The sequence below is a fragment of the Petromyzon marinus genome, chromosome 15 (assembly GCF_048934315.1).
Source record: "Petromyzon marinus isolate PM22_M1 ecotype Great Lakes invasive population chromosome 15, UKy_Petmar_22M1.pri1.0, whole genome shotgun sequence".
Lineage (NCBI taxonomy): Eukaryota > Metazoa > Chordata > Hyperoartia > Petromyzontiformes > Petromyzontidae > Petromyzon > Petromyzon marinus.
This window is the reverse complement of record NC_133681.1, coordinates 12,732,013-12,752,932: the sequence shown is the minus strand read 5'-3', so window position 1 is coordinate 12,752,932 and position 20,920 is coordinate 12,732,013. Positions and strand designations below refer to the sequence as shown.

The window sequence follows — 20,920 nt, the reverse complement described above, 5'->3', positions numbered from 1 at the left end:
ATTGGGAGGTTTCAGAGCGGACAGAAGCGAGTTAAGGAATTAACCCCCGCTCCTCCCCAAAGCGGGCACTGCAATGAGTTGATCATTGGCACCGGAATAATAATGGATTTAATGGATTTCTGTCTGTCACAAGGAGTCGCGTTGTAGCACAAGGGCGCAAACACTCTACGGACGCACGCGTGCACGCATGAGCACACACGTCCATGCGGACGTCTGGCTATTGATGAAATCTTAAGCACTCGGCTTTGACATACACGGCACTTGCGCAGAGGCGCACGCACGCACCACCCGCTCGCACGCGAGCACAGAGCCTCCATTCAAAAGGGGGTCAGCCACATTTAAGCGTCTGCCATCTGTCCCGTGGCCGCACGCTAACAAACGCGCCCTCCGCAGAGCCATGCAAAGCCACAGCGTCACACACACACGCGGCACCACCACCACCACGACGACCCTCGAATGTGGCCAGCGATTGCAATGAAAAACCGGGATGCGACAGGCCCAGGGATTTGACGCTTCAACGAATTCTTGTAGGAGACATTTGATGCCAGAGGTCCATAGGCTGACGGACTAAAAGGTTATCTTACTCTCTGCGTCGTCAAAAAGGACCTTCCGTGCGCAATATATTTTTTATTCCCCAAACGCCACCATGGCGGTGCTGAACAAATGTCGCAGTCGCTCCACCAGTAACATTCGTCATCAATGCCACCTTCGCGCACAAGGCAGGTGGCAATTCATTAATTAAGGTATATTGTATAACTCACGATACGTGTAAATTAGACTCAATTAGAGTATTTTATTTACGTATATCAAAATATTGCAGCCCCACTCCTCCTCCCCCATAAATAATCCACTATGTAACACGATTTTTGTTCCTGGGTAGTAAGTGTTATTTTCTAATTGCTCATGCCTCAAAAGTATAGAAAATGGCTATTGTTCCACACACACTTTGCAACGTGGATATATTTCCCTTTAACCAAGTGAAGGTCCATTTGCTCGGGAGATAATTTTGTTTTACAATCTTCAGAATCATCCACGGTCAATCCACTGCTGAATGAGGGCCTTTGCAAGTTTGACATCTTTCGAGATCCTACGATGTAAGACAAAGCTCCCCCGTGTAGCCTCAACAGACTGTAGGGGCAAGTGCTGTTAGCAAGCACCTATTAAGGCCGGCAAGGCACACAAGGGGGTGGGTGGCCAGCACCACGCCCGACCGCCTTTGTCACCCCAGTGACGAAGTTTACACACCACACCAGGTACTCATTTGAGGCCAAGCCGACATAGGGGAGGATCAAGCCACCGAGCACCAGCATACGAGCTGAATTCATCACTCAATCTCCTTGGATGGCGGCATTTTGAACGTGTTCCATTCGTTGACTATCGGTCATTATTCTTGACATTGAGCCATCATCCCTTCCAGCGATGTGTCCGATCCAAGCCCAGTTACTTTTTTTACACTTTGAATCCCATTAACCTGTATGCTCTCGAATTCATGTTCCTCTGTCTCTCATTGTAATTCCAAGCACGCATCTCTCTACGCTTTCTTCGCACACTATTTCGTTTTTGTTCCACTTTTTCATCAATGACCATACACTATTTCTGAATAACGTCATGAAGCCAATCATCAGTAACTTGTTGACACACCACTGTGACGTAAATTTGACCAGCTCTGATGCTTCTCAAGGGGTGTAGTTTAACACGTAGGCTTTTGTGGCCAATATTATCCAGAGTAAGGGTTTTAATTGCTTTGGATTAGATCGCTTGAATCTTAATTCGTATGGATTAATAGCAGCAGATTTAATATGTAATTTTAGATGTATCCACTCAATTGTCTGCTCAGACGCAGTGGACCTAGTCCGTTCCTCCTTTAAAGTATTGAAGGCAATGCGGGTCGATATTTTGCGATTCATGGCCGTACTCGCAGGCCGCCGAATCTTTGATGTACCATGTGGCATCAGAAGGCCGCATCGGCCATGCTCACGTCAGTATAATGCGTCCTTAAAACCGCCACCACACGACACAGCCAATTAGTAAGGTTTGTCACGTAAACTAAACGTGCCAGTTAGTTACTAGTTTACCACACCGGTGTGTCGGAGAGTAAACCCACGTTTACAATTCGAGTATGACGTTTCGCCGACTACATCCAGCTTCATCAAGCGATTAGCCAGAATTCAGAAGTATTCCTGCATACCAAGCGAGGGAGTTAACATCTCGCCACCGCGGCACCCACTTTAGCTATGGACCTACCCATGGACAGATAACTTAAAACGACCTTCATTAAAAAAAACAAGACCGAAAACATTGACTCAGGAGACAACTGCTTTTGTTCAAACGTTTTAATTCAAAACTGGATAGAAACAAAGTGCCGTAAAAAAAAGACAGAGGGCGCCGTGAAGCTTGTCAAACTGCTGACGAGTGATCAACACCCAAACACTGTGCAAAACCTTGCAAACTGGAACACAGTAAAAAAAAACCCTCCAAAATCGTACAACAAAGTGTCCAAAACCATCTGATCATCTGCCCCGTGTGAGATACGCAAAGGAGGCTCTTTTAGGCAATCACATTCTCTTAAGCCACCCTCTCAAAAACACCACGACAAAAAATTGCAACTGCTGCCATGCAAACATTTCTTCCATCGCCATACCATTCAACTCCATTTGAAGCCTTTAACAAATAATTCATATCTTTTTTATCATTTGAAGATTGCCAAAAAAGCAGCCTCCCACATACAAAAAAGTACTTGTAGGAAGACACAAGTGAGAAACTTTATGTAACGGTTTGCAGGCTCCCCTGCGTGGAGGCTCGCCGTGCGGGGAAACAAGAGTGGTCCCATTGAGAAGTGATCCTTCTCTTCACCACACCAAGACACAGAGGGGACATGGAATAGGGTGTGGGGGAGGGCGGTGGCTTCGTGGGGGAGAACGAGGCAATTTGGCCTTGCCTTGGATTTTAAGCATAGGTTTACCAACAAACACGAGCCGATCGGCCTCTTTCGGGTCAGTGCTGGCAAGTGGCAATGATGGTGCACGGAGGCTTGGCTCCTGCAGTGGTCGTGTAACGTACGAAGGCAGTGGCCCATTGTGTGTAGTTTATGAAGCCTGGACTTTTGCGGCTTCATGGTGCAGTTAGAGATATGCCAACTCAAAAACAAATCTGCCTTTACCGCGTCTATTAAATAAACTAACGCTCAATGAGCCTCTTTGTGGAAATCTGGATGCTGAATGTTCAAGGAGTTGTTGCAAGTTGTTCGTAAGAAAAAGTCTAATTTACACCACTGAAGCCCATTGATCGTGTCTCAAAATCAACTGGAATTCTACCGACATTATCTGTCCTCTCCAATAGTTAACAAGATGATCTATTTTAAGCTTTTAAAAGAAAAATTGGCACCAAGAGACGAATACAATTCGATTTGGAATGCTCTCAAAGAACAATTGCACCATCTTGTCATAAAACAGCCCAAACGATGGCAACACAAAACGTCATAAGTAGTTTATCACAGAGCTCCTTCTAAAGCCCCTGCAGTAATCCATATTTGAATCCAATTTATATTTGGGTCAAATATAAACATTAAACTTTCAGAGATAGAATATGCCAAATTAAGTGAAAAACGAAACTTATTCATGGAGTTCGGGCAGTTGTTGGTGACCAGCTGGAGACCAACTCACCACAATGGCGAGACGTTTACTACCTCGCCTGGTATACAGGAGGTTGTGGGTTCTATACGGACCTTGCCGCCTGCTGCTGCTGTATATTTGGAGTTTGCGCGTTCTCCCTGTGGTCGGGCGGATTTTTCTCCGTGTCCTCCGGCTTTTCCCTCCACATTTAGAAACATGCGTTTAAGAGTATTTGGCTGCAATACATTTCCACATAAGCCACTTCATTGAGCTGTCATTTGTGGCCAGGTCGCTTCAGAAGAGCTATATATCTCAGTGGGCCTTACCTGGAAAAAATACTAAGTTTCGTTTAATTTTATCTCGATAACGCTGAAGAACACAGTGTAATCACAGATTGCTGGAACCTAGATTCGAACCTGGACTCTCATGGTGCTAGCTCAGTGCTCCAGTGCAACACCTTTCCCTGTGCCACCTGCCACCCCCCACGAAAACTCAACTTTGATCTGCAGCCATGAACGGCCCCTCATTTTTGATCTGCAACAATTGACTGCCGTCCTACCAGAACATCACCTCCATGCAAATGTAATATATTTTTTCAATGAAACTTCAAGACAAGAGGTCACCCCCTTCCACTGCCTCCAGTCCTTGCCCTTAAGACTTTCTACAATGATGAAAGCCTGAGCGAAGCACTCGCGCGCATTCCACTTACGACTTCCCATTCAGTTTCTCCTTTTCTCTCTTGCTCTTATAGATGTCAACCAAGGTCCCTCGTTTTGGCTGGAGTCGCTGTTAATAGACTAAAGTTGTCGGGGGAGGGGGTGCGCTGGAATGGAGCCAATCACACAGGGACATTTGTGATCACTTGGGACTTCTAAACCAATCAAACGCGGTTTGACATGAGACTGACAATATGTTCTATTGTTCTTATCACAACAGTGGTCCTTTTTACACGATACTGTACATGTGCATTGGTTCAATGCAACAATTTTAAACGTGCTGAAAAATCGTTTGAACTTGGTTTTACACGAACAATTTATAGCCAAATCGGTTTCACGAGAATTATTTATCTTCTTTCGCGTAAAAAAGGGTCCAACCTATGCAATTGGTTCGTGAAGCCTCCGTGATTGCCACATTCCATCGATTCCCCTACCCACGTGCATCTGTACATTTGCCTTTAAGTCGCATAATATACAACAAAACCACTCTCCAGAAACCACAAGATCTTATTTATAGCATAATAAAAGCTAATAAAATATTAAAGGCGCTGTTAGGCAGTGAAATCATACATAAATTATGTCAACAAAAACCAAATACATTTAGTTACAATGCTAACCACTGGTCTCAATCCTAAAACAAATCTAAACATTTAGTGGAAAAAATACTTAACACACCTTAAATAATTATTACAGCCCTTACACACAACTATGTCTTATCATGAAATAATAGACCACTTTGCAAATTGCCTTGCCTTGCTTGATATCACAAACCACTCGGCAGCTGAAGCGTAAACTCGTCCAACTAAACCTCTGACCACAGGAGCATGCTGTTGTGGTGGCGCGTTTGTCTGGCCTTCCAAACCATAAAAGTTTATAACGAGTTATACAGGTTCCTTGATTCAGCTCAAAGTGTCTGGGGGCACTTCCCACTAGGTTCTTGGGACTCTTTCGAATATGATTTTACAGCATGCCAGTGTAAGGTGTGTCAAATGTATACGTGGTGCGGTGAAATAAAAGAAAAATCTCCACGCATCTTGCAGTCGTTTAATCGGATATATTATCTCACTACCAAGTGTGATGCGATGAGCATTTAGTTGAGTGGATGTATACTTTACGAGATGCTACGATATTGTTTCAACTGACTTTGAATTTCACACAATCTTGCAGGTTTCCACCACGTGGGAATGTGACATCAAGCGGGGTGTCAGCCATTGGTGCCTTAAAACAAGCAGTCTTTGCGACAAAATAATAAAAAAAACATCACCATAAAAATACAAAAAACCTTTCCCCATCAACAAAACAAGGGACGAGGAAATAAACACCATTGAATTACAACTGGTTGGCAATGCTGCAAAACGTCACGCTTTTGCCGTAAATGATCCTCTACACCTTCTTTGAAACATATATAAACAAAGTGACCAAAAAAAATGCCTCTCCGTAGCTCGGAACGCACAGTGGGGCAGGCCGCGAGAGTTTCGGCGCTGCCGCGTTAAACATCCACATGACCAATTAAGCGATTTAACCAGCCCGTGTGCGTGCTCGTCCGAAACTGGGTCACGACAGGCGCCATGCGCCCGGCGCCTCTCCAATCCGAAGCCACGACGACTCCAGACGCGATCGTCGTCCTCCTATTCCCAAGAGGAGGGGGTGGACCTCACACAACCACGGTTCCCACCCGCTCGCCCGCCCGCTCGCGTCCGCAAAACCTTCTCCCTACCCTGTTGTAGCGCGCAAAAAAAACCTGATGGGACTTTTATTTAAATTCCCCCGTCTCGCACCTGAACGTGGACATTAAAGAGAATCGCGGTGGTGCAGCCCGAGGCTCGGTTTGTCAAATCCCTGAAGACGGTTCTATAATCTCTACAATTGCTAAATCCACCCAGGTTTTGCAACAAAAAGAAACGCGCTCCCACAACCCCCCCCCTCCCACTGACGCCTGTGAACTGCGCCTGCTGACCCGAGTGTAAGTGGCAGCAGTCTACCATGAGGTCTCCTAGGAGAGAGGATTCGGTTGGAATGCGCTTGGGAGATGTTACACGCTTCCAAATAAGGCGGCAGAAGATACAAGGCAAATGTGCAGTAATACGTAGGTACATTAACTGTATTTATGGCCATGTGTAAGCCCATTGAGAAAAAAAAAACCCATTTATTTTGCAATGGAGAGTTAAGGTTCGCTGCACCTCTTGAGAAGAGACTTTCGAACAGACTTAAAGGGTGCAGCACCCTTAAAGGTCACACAGACCTTAATGTTTGCATGAGAGGTGGTCACGCCATTTTGATTAAAATAAGTCACCAAGATCTGGAAAAACGAGCACTTGAAAAAAAAATACGAATTTGAACGATTGGGTTTGTGTGTGCAGCCACTGGTGACCGAGCTGGGACCACCAACTGTGCTACTATGAATGTAATGATTCACCTTCTCACGATTCAATTCCTTATTTTCTATTGTGATGCGTGTGCAATCCATGAGCGGGGCTGCGGTGCTTTCATGAATATACACATCTTGAAAATAATCGCTTCTTACACGCATGATAGTCATGCGTGGTGGGCATACACATCGATTTTATTCGATGAATCATTAACATCCTCAATTGCTCCACTTGAGAACTTGTTTTATTCTCGGGTTGGCTGCCGAGACATGAATCTAGACTGGCGCTCAGTTATCAGACAGTGAGCCACCTCCAAGCATTACAAACTGTGAGAGAAATAGAGTGCTGTAGCTTGCCACCTCATGAAAGCGTGCATCGGGATCGGTCACTGCAGAAACAGATGGAGGAGTTAAACCGGGTAGGGAACAGGCGCGGGGGACTCGCCCCTGGCTCAAGCCATCACAAGCGCGCACGCGCGTGAGTACAGCACGCTTCGAAAATACGGACTTAAACCTGTGCAAAACGCAAGCCCGATTCGGCATAAAGATTAAAGCGAGAAATTATGTGCATTGTGTCATAGAAAAAAAAAATATCTGTTCAGAACATCTATTTGGCAAAAAATAAATTTCAGAATAATTAAAATCACAATTTAACACGCAAAGGCAGAGATGCGCAAACTAAAAATGCCAACAGGAGAATTACATTACATTCCGCGACAAGTGTATGATACATTCCACAGTGTATATTTTAATTTTGATGATGTCCTTAGCGTTCACTACAAAACCTGTCACATTATGGATATTTGGTCAGAAAGTGCTGCCTTCCAATATCCAATTGTTATCGTGTATAAAACATTTTTTTCATCATATACTCTAAGAAAGGTATCTTTGTGCTTAAGTAGTTTTATTTTAGCAAAGTGTGATGCTTACGTAAAAAGACGTGCCGCGGGTTCTCCTTCGCCGGATGCTGTAGAGTAACGTCAAGCGAAGAATGGCTCGCGGTATTTTGCTCATCACCAGCAATTCAAGCAACATTTTAGAGGCCAACCTTCTGCTACTAGAGGTCACATGGTCCTTTACACCAAAACGTGCTGCCAGCTCAAGTGTAACTTGTAGACTGCTCTTTGAACCCAGAGGTCCCAAAAAACGTATCAAAGCCATAGGCTTGTTTGGCGATACTGTGGCAAGGCTGCACAAGTGGCTGAGATTATCGCAGCCGTCGCCACATCCAGAACCACCGACACAAATTCAGCAGAAACCACGCCATCTTTACCAGTTCACTATTCCTACAATGACACCGCGATATCGTTCACCACCATCCACATCACCATTATCCTTAATACCATAACCATTGACCATGTCGTCACCACATCAATAACAAGAAAACACAGCCATCACCACATCACTATCTCTGCGACAGTCAGCAAATTCACCACCAGAACACGCATCATCACTCAACACAATCACCACCAACAAGACTGCTGCAACCGCCAACAGTGCAACTCCCCCCTCCCCACTCTGTTGTGCAGATGCTGATGGAACCATACAATGGCTTCTGGCGACAGCTTGGGCACCCCCCTTGGTTTAGAGCATTTCCTGACCCTGACAGCCTATTTTAGTTGAAACTTAAACAAAAATGTATGGTACATTTATTTTTAGTGTAGAAATTCTCTCATAAAGTATTGCATTTTTTTTCACCCATGAAATGTAAAAATGGCAGCCAGGCTGCATTGTTCATACAATCGTATTTTCAAACCTCTAGTAGACAAAGGAGCCTCTAAACGTCCTTGGACTGTCGGTTTGGCTCACAGTAAAGGTGCGCAAATGTAAGAGTGCTCGGCTACAACCTGCAAACCTCCGTGGGCAGAGGCTGCCCAACTATGTAAAAAAATACAAACATTCCCAACAAACTATAACTTTGTTTTTGCTTTCAACAATAAACACCCGCTATCCGGGGAAACACACACAGGGCCACCCTTCCGTATCACGCGGGAAACAGAATAACTCTTAAGAGACGCGTAACGGGCACAGATGAAGAGCGGTCGAGGTGGAGACAGAGTGGCGTGCCTTGGTCTACGCCGCCTTCTTCAGCTGCAGGAGGCGCCGCTGCAGCTGGGCCCTGCGAACCCTGAGCTGCTCCTTCTCGGCCAGGAGGCCGAGCTCGCGGCGCGTGGCGGCCACGGCGCTCTCCGCGGCCTTGCGCAGGATCACTACCTTGGCCGCCTTCTCGTTGCCCGCCAGCTCGGGGACCTCGTCGCGTAGCGCGCGGAAGCTGCGTTTGAGGTCCTCGCGCCGCTGTCGCTCAAGGAAGTTGTGGTTGCGCCGCCGGCCGTGCTCATCCGAGTCGTCTCCTGAGCCCGAAGTGAAGCCCGAGTCGGAGCAGGCGGCTGAGGCTGGCGCGCAGGATGCGAACGGCACGAGCGACGGCCCGGCGGCGTGGCGTGGCGGGGACCCCACGCCACACTGCGGGCCGGCGGTGGTGACGACGCACGGCCTGAGGCCTTGCGCGGCGTGGTACGTCATGTCGAGGGATGGTCCCGCTATCGCCCCCTTCCTGGACGTTGGCGATTTTACGGTGGTCGCAATCTCGTAAACGGGGTCGGCGGCGCGGGACTTACAGCGGAGCGTGCACGAGGATTTCAGCGCTGGTGGCGGCGCTAGCCGCTTGGCTGGCTGGGAGTGCCGAGAGTTGAGGGGGGCAGCCACGGGCCGGGTCGGGGGTGATGGCGCTGAGTAGTTGTGCTGCTCCTGGTGCACCTGGAGAGCAAAGGGGCGGCACGAGGCGGCAGATTGCGCCGAAGCTGGTGCCGTCTTGTCGCCTGTACGGTGCTTCCCGACCGTCACCACGTCGATTATCTCATCGTCATCATCGTCGTCGTCGTCATCATCATGGTCATCGTCTTCATCGTCTTCTGCTGAAAGGAAAAATATAGATTACTTTTGGGTATTGATAAATTCTCACATTAATGGATTAAAGATACAACCCAAAAAAGGCAAAGTTCTTATCGAAAAGATAACATACAAGGGTTGTTTGGCACAAGTTTGACGTTTTTTTAATGAGGAAAAAAGATATAGTGATGATTAAATCTCTTAATATGGTATTCTATTGATGTCACTGCTAAACATTTAATACATCAAGGCGGTGGTGAGGCTACGAGCGTAACCATGGCGCACATGTGCGATTTATTAACTTTTTCCTCCTTTAATTAAACCTCAACTCACATTGGGCAACTTTGGATGCACAGGCTGGGCACGCAATCAACAAAATAAGAACCAACTGTGTGTTTTTTCGATCGCTCCTTCCCTTTAACGGCCGAGACACCCGACGGTTAGGGGGCAAGCCCGTGTTTGCAGAGAGACGTGGGCTCCGTGCTTCGTTGAATTTCGACGCGTTCAGGATGTACGCAGCGGCGTTCAGCGCTGCCTTGCGGGGGTCCAGTGACGCAATGCACAGTGACAGGCTCGCTCAGCTGTAGCTACAGTAGAGCATTTCCAGCTACAGCCCCCCACGCAGCAGTAGCAGCGTGAAATTCTGTGTTTCCGTAAAGGGTCACAGAACCCGGTGAACCATTTCCTCTTCACTGTACCACAATGACCTGAAATTCAATATCTGCTGCGTGGCTGATTGCCACTACGACTAATAAATATATTGCTTATATTCGAGACAATATGAAATCTGTTGTTCTATTCGCATTTGGTCACGAGACCAACGTTTTCTTTTGAGTCACCTGCAGCTAGCAGTGCACCGCCTTGTCATAGAATACCATATAGCATCACAGAACTACTTCTCAAGTCTGTTCTGCAGCCTCTTATCCACTCGAGAGGCACATCCTTTATTGCCATAAAGCGTGGAAATCAAATGGCAATCAAACCAAAAATGTTTAACTCTCAGGGCTGGAATATGCCGAATATACTGGAAATGTTACATTTATGCTGGACGTTTTTTGTGCAGTGATTGGTAACTCAACTTGCTACACTTAAAATCCAGTTGAGAGGACAGCTCCCGGATTATAACCCAGATTCTCAGCTAAGGTGCAATCGGTGCTCTGACAAGGTTATTCTTCACCCGAGCCACCCCGGTCACCTCAGCTGATAAACAATTAAACTGCTGACCATCGAGAGCTCACAGAATGAGGTTGAGGTTCCATCTCCCTGAGGTCACACAACAGATGGTTGCTGACCCCTCAATAATCTGGATCGAGGGCCATAATCCACACTCCATGGCTTTACCGGCCGGGCAGATGGATCCCCGGCGACACCAGATTACACGGCGACATGAATACAGCAACCACCGCTCCCTCATTCTACAGGGTTTACGGGCTGAAAACTGGGGCGAACCCATTTCACCGTGCCAAGGGCCAAATTCACATATTTACAAAACGGCCAAAGCACATAACACGATTGGCTACGTATGGTGCGAAAGAAGTTCAATATACCGTGGCGTTTCGGCCCCATCTTTAGTAATGGAGGCACCAGCACATTTTCGCTAAAATAAACCAATTGAATACAAATAAATTGCCAGCATGTGGATTGGGTTGTAACACTTTCAACGATCTGACAATGAACAAAATGAGATTGTTTCTTTTTTATTCCCCAAATTATTATTCAGTGATGAAACCAACGTTAGTTAATTCGACAAAAGAGCATTTCAACGAATGCTTGCAGCTAACAATGCACCATTCTGTTTTCGATAAAGGCCCCAGGAAATTCTGTCCCAGAACTACTTCTCTCTGGTCTTCTCAAAAGCCTCTGATCCACACTATGAGCGCACCTAGCGATTCGTTTTTTTAAATTTCACTTTGACTAGCAGGCCACATGTACTTTGGATGTGACCGTCCGTCAATTCCTCTCTTGCTTGGAACTCACAGCCCTCGTGGGTTGCCCCTTCCGCCCAGCGTGTCACTTGCTGACGACGGGGGGACTTAGAGCTTCCACTCGAGTACTAAATGCCATTGACGCGACAATCCGTCCATCTGCCCGCCCCTCCCCCTCCAGCCAGCCAGCTGGCCAGTCAGTCAAACTTTTTTTCTAATATCACATGATTCCATCGCTAATTCCACACTCCAACCCTTTAAATGATGAGCGCAAACACACTTTTCCTTCTAACTTCAATTCCCTTTGTGATATGAGGATCTGCTGTATGTCGGGGCTTTCCTGATGTTATTATTATACATGTTGACCTGGTAGCTCCACCGAGTCTCATTACTTTTTCAGACATGTCCTGCAAAGTCTTTGCAATAGGGGGCGATGATTGCTACGAATATTCCACTTTTTCTTCATTTGGCAGATTTGGACCGTGATAAATGGTTGCTTTGGTCTGAGTATCAACATGCTGGAATTAGGAGAATATTTTATAGCCGACAAAAAAAACTCACATCTACTTTAATCAGGAAACTTGGTAATCACACAACTGCTTCTTGCCCTCCAGAGTGTTCGGAATGACTTCAATAATGGAACGTTATAATTTGCAGCTATGATTAAATCTCCTATCAACTCGTTGCCGTTTTACTGGGTGTACTTCTGACACTGGGCTGCCAGAAAAGTCCATCCATCTAAGCCGCACAAACTTTATATAAAAGGTCTTTCATTTTTAACAAATGAAAGGCTCATTTTTGCTGGGACAGAAGAGTTTCAACAGTCGCGACTGTCTGAGAAAGGGACAGCGGTTCTAACACGGCCGTCCTTGCCTTGCGCAAAAGCCCACGTGCACGACCTGTGTGTTTGAACTACTTGGCCTTTTACATCCTGTTTGTGAGAGCACGTGCTCAGCGAGACGTTTTAAGTGCTGTGCACACAGCTAACAGCCGTAAGGTAATAAACTAAACGTTCACCTGGGCTTTCAGGGAAGCACATGGTCATTGTGAAAGCTTTGCAAACAGGGCGAGAGCTAACTTTTTAGACTTTGTTGCAATTATTTTTTCTTGAGGTCAAAATGCCAGGAGCACAGTGCACATCCTCAGAAAACTAAAATGTTAATATGGTACAATTCTTACGATGAAAATAATATTCCGTGCATTTATCGCAGCACAATCATTGTTTAATTAATCATTTCTTTTCTTCATAACGAAGAGCCTAATATTAAGTAAGACTTGTCATAGATACATCGATTAAAACATTCGTACGGTATTTCCAATTTCGAAGTTTAAACCAATATGAGTTTCAAAATTTTCACACCATCATAGATTTTGTCTGCACAAGCGCAAAGCAATTGAAATGTGAATACAATTCATTACGCAAAGGTCAATTAACACCTCCCGGTGATTTGATTATTTTTTATTTCAGGATCATGAATCAAGTCCAGTTTATTTCGTCTCGTATGCTCTGGAAATTTGTTCTGTTCTTGTTCATTCTATGAGCCTAAAGGTAACAATTGCGTATAATTTGCATCAACTATACTTAATTGTCTACGACGAAATTACCCGGAACGTGCCCAATCTCATCACATCTCAGACGCTCAACTGGGTTGAGGTTAATATAGGTGGTTGTGGGGGATGTGCTACGTGGTGGTCAATGGATGGCAGTGCAGCACATTCCACTATTGTACTGCACTTCGAAACTCCCAAATATATGTGGGAGCACAGACGTCAACCCATTGTGGGATGAGGGGCTTCCCACTACGTGCAGGCTATGGGGGTTATTTATCCAAACTTCACCACACTAGTCAGTGTGGAATATTGAGAGGATGCCCAGGTCCACAGCTGATGAAGCATAGAAGTTCAGTACAGCAATGTAACTTTTTGCAATGTTGGAGTTTCCGAAATCGCCTGATGCATAGATTAAAGCCAAATGAGTGCGTGCAGCTGGCACCATCGAACCCTCACCGGATTCGGAGTCAGAGGCGCTGGTGCTCCCACCGTCGCTGTCGGAGCCTACCGAGTCCGTGCGGCCGAGCACACGTGCACGCGCGTGTCCATACGCAGGCGACGGCGACCGCGACGGGAGCAGCAGCGGCCCCAGCTCGGGCGGCACGACCCGCGGTGCCGACACGCCAGCAGAACCGACACCACGTCCTCCCCCTGCCCCCGCCGAGCCCTGCACGGCCACGGCCGCCACCGCACCACCCCACATGCAGTCGCGGACGAGCACGGGCCACGGCGAGGCTTGCGCCGCGCCCCGCTGCTCGGGAGGAAGGGCTGCCGCCACGTCGCCCTCATCCACCAGCCGCTGCGGCGATGGCGGCGTCAAAAAACCCGGAGACGCAGGGCAGCCCACGTACAGGGGGCCCGGCGCGGGCACAGAGCCGCTCCCTGGCCCAAGCAGCAGCTGGAACTTCTTCCAGATGTGCTCACCGGGCGCGGCACAATAGAGGCTGCCGGCCCGGAAGAGCTCGTCGTCTTCATCGGGGTCATCGTAGAAGTAGCCGCACTCGTGCTCAGAGTCGGGCCACGATGCAGTGGCGACTGTGGCGCCGAAGGCGTTCGGGAACCAGGCCATGGGCACGTTTGGGCGCTCGCGCTGCGGGAACAAGTGTGGTCAGTTCGAAACTCAAATCCCAACAGTTCTTTGCTTTCCGCACCCACCAATAAATCATCTGCATTTTTTGCGTGAGCACAAAAACGCCAATATCGTTAATGACTCCATCCAAGAGGCAGGTTTGCCTACTGGGCACCTGTACAAGAAACCATGGCCTACGAGCTTTAATGAGAGCTCTACACAGAAAAAACATACATCAATTTTCCAGTGTGAAGAGTTCAGCTCTGCACAGTTGTCAGCCATTCACACGATGTTCCCCATTTCTGAACTGCTACGCTACATGCATGACACGTGTAGTAAGTGGATTGGCACAGTTGGATAAACGTCTCAGATTTATATCTATTGGCAGAGTGCATCCCTACTCCTATCTTGCGCTGTGTGTAAAACATCGGTGGCAAAACTCCATTCCTTAATTTGGCCAATCTTGATCTCGAGGCACGTGCTTAATCCAGGGCTCAGACAGCCACAGTAAGGCAGCCCCTAATCCGCAGGATCAGAGGGGCACCTTGCCTCAATACAGCTGAGAGGCACGCAGTGTTGACCTCTTCCCCCATTGGGCAGAAATTGCACACTGCTTTAATTAGAGTCGAATCTCAAGACCCGAGTAGATGAGCAAGCGTCTCCACATTAAACTGACCAGACTGTGGCAGCGGGACAAGGGCCTCTAGAAACACGAGCATTTGGACCACTCTTCACTACCTGCTGCTAAACGTTGGCATCAATGGAGGTCGCTGGCTACGCTTGTTATATAGTCAGTGGGTGGGTTGGCGAGCGGTGGGGGCATTGAGTGCAACTGAGAGGCATTCGACTAAGCTGCAACCGCTTCAGAAATTTGGCCGCGAGGTTTCTTTCTGGTGCCAGGCATTGCCAGCTCATGCGCCGCGTTGCTAATACAGTTACACTGGCTGCCTGTGAGATTGCATTGGTGTCAGCATTCCGGGTTTGGCGTGGGGTTGCCCCTACCTACCTTTGTACGGCTATTTCCTAGACACGGGCCTGCTTAGATCTCAGACGTCTAAGGACCGGATACCAACATTTCCAGCATCAGACATAAAGTTTCAGATTGAGTGTGCATAGGCGTGGCTTTCCCCTGAGCAAGGATACGACATAGATTTTGCTAAAATCGATGCACAGATTTGGGTCATTCGAGGTTTGCGTGAATACAACATCATTCAGCTTTGGCTGCACTACGGTAGTCGTGACTGTGAGCTTTGTCTTCGGGCTTTTTTTATGAGATCCTATATAAAACTACGATAAATGCATTGTAGGGGAATAAGTAAACGTCTGAGTGGCCCGTGACATCATTTGCAAGAACAGGTTATTGTGTGCCAAAGTCACAACACAGATCCCAAATTTACCCTCCGAAACTAAGCTTTGTAAAATATGTAATTGTTCTTTTAGGTGGACATTCTCAGCTCTTGAAACCCTACTGCTCAGAGACACGGATGCATTGTCATGGTATACTCGTAGTATGGTTTCTGTGACCGGGTGTTACGTGGTGATCAACCAATCACACCAAACGGCTCAGTGAGTCACCAGCACTTCAATTAAAAAAGCACTTTGTGTATTAAGTGTTATTATTTAATCTGCTCGTTCACATTCTCTTCATTCTCTTCAGGACAGAGTTCCTATCGGCAATATGGTTCTATACCCGCATCCAGTTTCACTACTCTCCTTTGAAATTCCCTGAAGTTTGCTGTTGGCTTCTGACATGTATCAGGTTACACAGTGCACAGCATCTGGAGATGCCTTATTTGGCCTTTTTTTCCCCCAATGTCAAAATTTTAATGACAGCATATTGTATCATGTTCCGTAATCTTATCCATCAGCTCTAAGCCATCTAAATTCCTTGCATAATGGTACTGTACCCATACAAAATTACTGCATTCGACTCCCTAATCGTTGACTCAAAACCCAAATTTTACAATACAGTATTCCCACGCCAGATTTCAAGCGGTAAAGGTGCAGCATTGCAATTGCTTACTGACGCGACTGCTGGTAGAGGGGCTTCCACTTTAAGGTATTTGGTCTACTTTTCCACACTGACCAGACGTGTTGGAAGAGACACGAGTACCCACCCTTTACTCCACCATATGCGACTAGCCAATTGGCTGTGGTGTAGCAATTACACGGTCCCGGGTGGACAGAGGTTGAGTGTATTTAAGAAGCTTGACCATTGTATGAACTGTCGATTGTACTGTGCACACATTAGCCCAGAGCAACTGGAGTTTCTCAAGATATCCCTTACAAAAAAAACCGGACGAGAGATCACGATCGGATGCATCAATTAGGAGTATCACTCAATTAACTTAAAGAATAAAACCATGGTTTAGGGGCCAGTTACCTTAAACTGTTTTGGCACGTTTCACCAAAAACGTCAGCGCACAGCATTTCAACGAGTCACACATTTGTCGAGTGTATATCGTTTATTGTTAAATTTGAATCAAAGTTCCTATGATTACTGTTGTTACATTGTATTTGAAAGCTTTATTTTGGTGATTTCTAAAACATATGGTTAAGCCATGTTTCTTGCGGAAGTGCGGAGTTGGCCTAGTAACTTGAATCTAAATTGTCTTATGGTTGCTATTGTTTGTCTTGCATCACACTGGGATTTTTGCACACAGCGTTGTAATACGGTGGGTTTTTTTTCTTGAAGATTTGCTGATTTATGCCAGGATGTTTCTGTTGCGCGTCGTCGCTTTAAGATGTTTCTCTGTTCATATTTTTGTTTGTTGCGGTTGCACCCGACTCGAGAGCCGCATGGCTCACAGGGCTATACCTAGTACATGAAACTTGAAAGCTCCAGGCTGTGAATGCGCATAACTTAACCCAGGAGACCTTAAACAGCTGATCCCCAAAACATAAACAAGAGGGCTATAATCTGTAAATCATAAAACAGACGTGGGTTAATTCTAGATTTAAAGCTTTCGTGACTGCTAGGATCCATACTCTTTGGTTCTATTGGTTCTATTAGGTGAAAATAAAATAACAAAAAATCACGACGTTTCGGCCACAACACAAGCGGCCTTTATCAGGTGAAGGGACGAGACTGTCTGGAGGGCAGCGCCAGACAGGCTCGTCCCTTCACCTGATGAAGGCCGCTTGTGTTGTGGCCGAAACGTCGTGATTTTTTGTTATTTTATTTTCACCTACGTGACTTTACCCAATAGAACCAAAGAGTAAAGACGTGGGTCAATTTATAATTACAATCCAAGTCGCATTGTCGGCTTAATTTACGACGTGATTTCAATAAATTACGAACATGACCATTCTAACATATCCATGATATTCAATCCCCTTAAACCTCTCGACCCCAAACTTCTTGCACCTGAACAAACCCCTACAGGAAACCACAACGGAGCACAATGACTAAATCACTAGACAATCACGCACTCGCCTCTAAGCCCGATGTTATTATATTACATATACGTGAACAAAACCTTCGAACTAGAGCGTGACCCCGACCCTTCACGAACCCCACAGACACCGTGGTGCGCCCCAACGCTGCAAACCCGTTGAGCAACAGACCCCCCTAAACCCCTCGACCCAGCGAAGCCAATAACCCCAAAGACACCACCCTTTGTAGGTTTATAACCCACAGATAAAGAGACTCCCACACACCACCCCCTGGACCTCCGCAGGCCCCCACTCCCCCCCGGGTCGGTTCTCACCTCTTCCCGGGCAGAGGCGGCAGCCAAGGGCCCCGCGCCGGCCGGCAGCGCGCGGTCGCCTAGACGCACAAAGCTGCCTCGCTTCCAATGCTAAATAACAAATCACCACTCTCCCGCACGTGCAGTACTCAAATATAATTTAAAAAAATGTACACAACTAACCCTTTCCCCCCCCACCCCACAATATATTAAAAAAAATACCCCCCCTCCTCCTCTAAATATAGTAACGATAATGTGTTAAATATCTCCGGCTCGAGCTCCTCCCGCCCGCGCAAGCCGCCCGGCTCCACTGCGCGACAAACAAAGCGCGCCGAGCACTTTCCCGCCAGTCGCGCACCGCCCCGTCACGTGGTGCACGCGCAACGAGCTCGGGGCGGCGGCGGCGGTGGTGGGGTGGGGTTGTTGGGCTCGCCCGGCGCACGCTCCTCCCTCCCCCCAACATAGCCGGGGGTGGGGTGGGGTAACTCAAAGCCGCGCGTGTATTGGACGGTAGGCGGCAGGGAGGAGGAGTTAAAGGCGTGGTGAGGGGTGGGGTCACGAGGAGACGAGCGGGCGCGCGGGAAGGCGAGACAGCGCCGAGTTGGCCCAGACAGGGGAGTTAGCGGCCTGGTTACCGTGGGGCGGGGGAGACACGGGGGCAGCTATGGACGTGGGGTTGGGGGGGGTATAGACGTGGTTAATGTGGGGGTTATAGACGTGGTTAATGTGGGGGTTATAGACGTGGTTAATGTGGGCTTATAGACGTGGTTAATGTGGGGGTTATAGACGTGGTTGAGATGGCGGTAGGGGGGGTATGGACGTGGTTAATGTGGGGGTTATAGACGTGGTTAATGTGGGGGTTATAGACGTGGTTAATGTGGGCTTATAGACGTGGTTAATGTGGGGGTTATAGACGTGGTTGAGATGGCGGTAGGGGGGGTATGGACGTGGTTAATGTGGGGGTTATAGACGTGGTTAATGTGGGGTTATAGACGTGGTTAATGTGGGGGTGGAGGTTATAGACGTGGTTAATGTGGGGGTTATAGACGTGGTTAATGTGGTAGTGGTGGAGGGAGGCGTATTTTAGACGTGGTTAATGTGGGGGTTATAGACATGGTTGAGATGGGGGTTATAGACGTGGTTAATGTGGTGGTGGTGGAGGGAGGCGTATTTTAGACGTGGTTAATGTGGGGGTTATAGACATGGTTGAGATGGGGGTTATAGACGTGGTTAATGTGGTGGAGGGAGGCGTATTTTAGACGTGGTTAATGTGGGGGTTATAGACGTGGTTGAGATGGGGGTGGGGGTGTATGGACGTGGTTAATGTGGTGGTGGAGGGAGGCGTATTTTAGACGTGGTTAATGTGGGGGTTATAGACGTGGTTAATGTGGTGGTGGAGGGAGGCGTATTTTAGACGTGGTTAATGTGGGGGTGAGAGGTTATGGATGTGATTGAGATGAGGGCGGTGGCGCCTCGTTAATATTGGGGGCAAGGGAGGAGGAGGGGGGGTAACAACATTGTTAAGGTCTCAGTTGGGGGACGGTGGGGGAGGGGCGAGGGTGGGGGACGGTGGGGGAGGGGGCAGCGCGCGCGCGCGCCGAGAAACCGTGAGCGCGGGAAAAGCGTCGCCCTGGCAACGCGGCCCTGAGCGTTCTTTATTGCGACGTTATGTTTGTTATGAATACTACGATATCGATTCTCGTCTATACGACAGTTAATGTATTTATGTGTATGTGTGCTGTATAAATAAGTATATATGTGGTGTATTGGTAGAAAAGTGATAATTGGACAAGACCCTTTGCTCATAATCCAATGAATTACACAAATTTATAAAACAGCTTCATAGTACCGCGCGTGTTTGCTATGCAGTCTACGATCGACCATTAATATACATTTTATATTGTGAGTTAACAGAAGACGGAACTCAAATAAGCAATCGCAGACACTCCGATAACCTTCACCCTCCCCCCATGGCCACACCACGCATCGTCAATTCTCCATCAGATACAGAGGATCCGTACTAATTCCTAACTTCACATTGACAAAATATAAACATTCCTCAATAACTTCAAGCATAAACTACGGGTCAGCCTGATGACCCACAAACTACCCAGGAGTTTCTATGTAGCCTATAACTCTCACATATATACGCACACCAAACTATAACCTGTTCATTGAACGCTGAATTTAACACTGATTTGAAGCTTTCGTGACTGCAGGAATCCATACTCTGGTTCTTTCGGTAAAGTCACGTAGGTATAAAATAAAAAATCACGACGTTTCGGGCGCAACACAAGCGTCCATCATCAGGTGGGAAAGCGATGGTCTGCTGCTGAGCCAATGGGTGTAGCCCAAGGGTCATAAAGAAGTGGGCGGGGCTAGTGATGTTAATGTGAGAGATTCGCATGATGTTAATGTGAGAAATTAGAGGACACGGATTGTGGCTATGTTAATGTGAGAGATTAGCGTGATGTTAATGTGAGACAGAGGGCACGGAAGTGGCTATGTTAATGTGAGAGATTATCATGATGTTAATGTGAGAGATTAGCATGATGTTAATGTGAGAAATTAGAGGGCACGGAAGTGGCTTTGTTAATGTGACTGATTAGCATGATGTTAATGTGAGAAATTAGAGGGCACGGATTGTGGCTATGTTAATGTGACTGATTAGTATGATGTTAATGTGAGACATTAGAGGGCACGGAAGTGGCTATGTTAATGTGATGGATTAGCATGATGTTAATGTGAGAAATTAGAGGGCACGGATTGTGGCTATGTTAATGTGACTGATTAGCATGATGTTAATGTGAGAAATTAGAGGGCACGGAAGTGGCTATGTTAATGTGAGCTATTAGCATGATGTTAATGTGAGAGATTAGAGGGCACGGAAGTGGCTATGTTAATGTGAGAGATTAGCATGATGTTAATGTGAGAAATTAGAGGGCACGGAAGTGGCTATGTTAATGTGAGAGATTAGCATGATGTTAATGTGAGAAATTAGAGGGCACGGAAGTGGCTATGTTAATGTGAGCTATTAGCATGATGCTAATGTGAGAGATTAGAGGGCACGGAAGTGGCTATGCTAATGTGAGAGATTAGCAT

The 20,920-nt window shown here is 47.1% G+C and overlaps 1 protein-coding gene across 2 annotated transcripts; it reads right to left on the bottom strand.

The window, feature by feature from the left end:
- Window positions 1-2,318: 2,318 nt before the first annotated feature.
- LOC116942675 (protein L-Myc-like) lies at window positions 2,319-18,251 on the bottom strand. 2 transcript variants are annotated; one of them, XM_032954897.2, is made up of 3 exons: window positions 17,840-18,251; window positions 13,517-14,150; window positions 2,319-9,607 (listed from the first exon to the last, which is right to left on the bottom strand). In XM_032954897.2, exons 2-3 carry the CDS (start codon window positions 14,127-14,129, stop codon window positions 8,769-8,771), a joined length of 1,452 nt encoding a protein of 483 aa, XP_032810788.1. In that variant the 5' UTR covers window positions 14,130-14,150; window positions 17,840-18,251; the 3' UTR covers window positions 2,319-8,768. The 2 variants fall into 2 exon arrangements, with proteins under 2 accessions (XP_032810788.1, XP_032810787.1); XM_032954896.2 differs by having other exon boundaries at window positions 2,319-9,610; window positions 17,840-18,250.
- Window positions 18,252-20,920: the final 2,669 nt, after the last annotated feature.

Bases quoted from the DNA above. Each gene is read 5' to 3' on its own strand.
- LOC116942675 (XM_032954896.2), bottom strand. From the start codon at position 14,129: ATGGCCTGGTTCCCGAACGCCTTCGGCGCCACAGTCGCCACTGCATCG. The intron at 9,611-13,516 runs GTGAGGGTTCGA...TTTTCCTTTCAG, and splicing joins CGCCTCTGACTCCGAATCCG to CAGAAGACGATGAAGACGAT.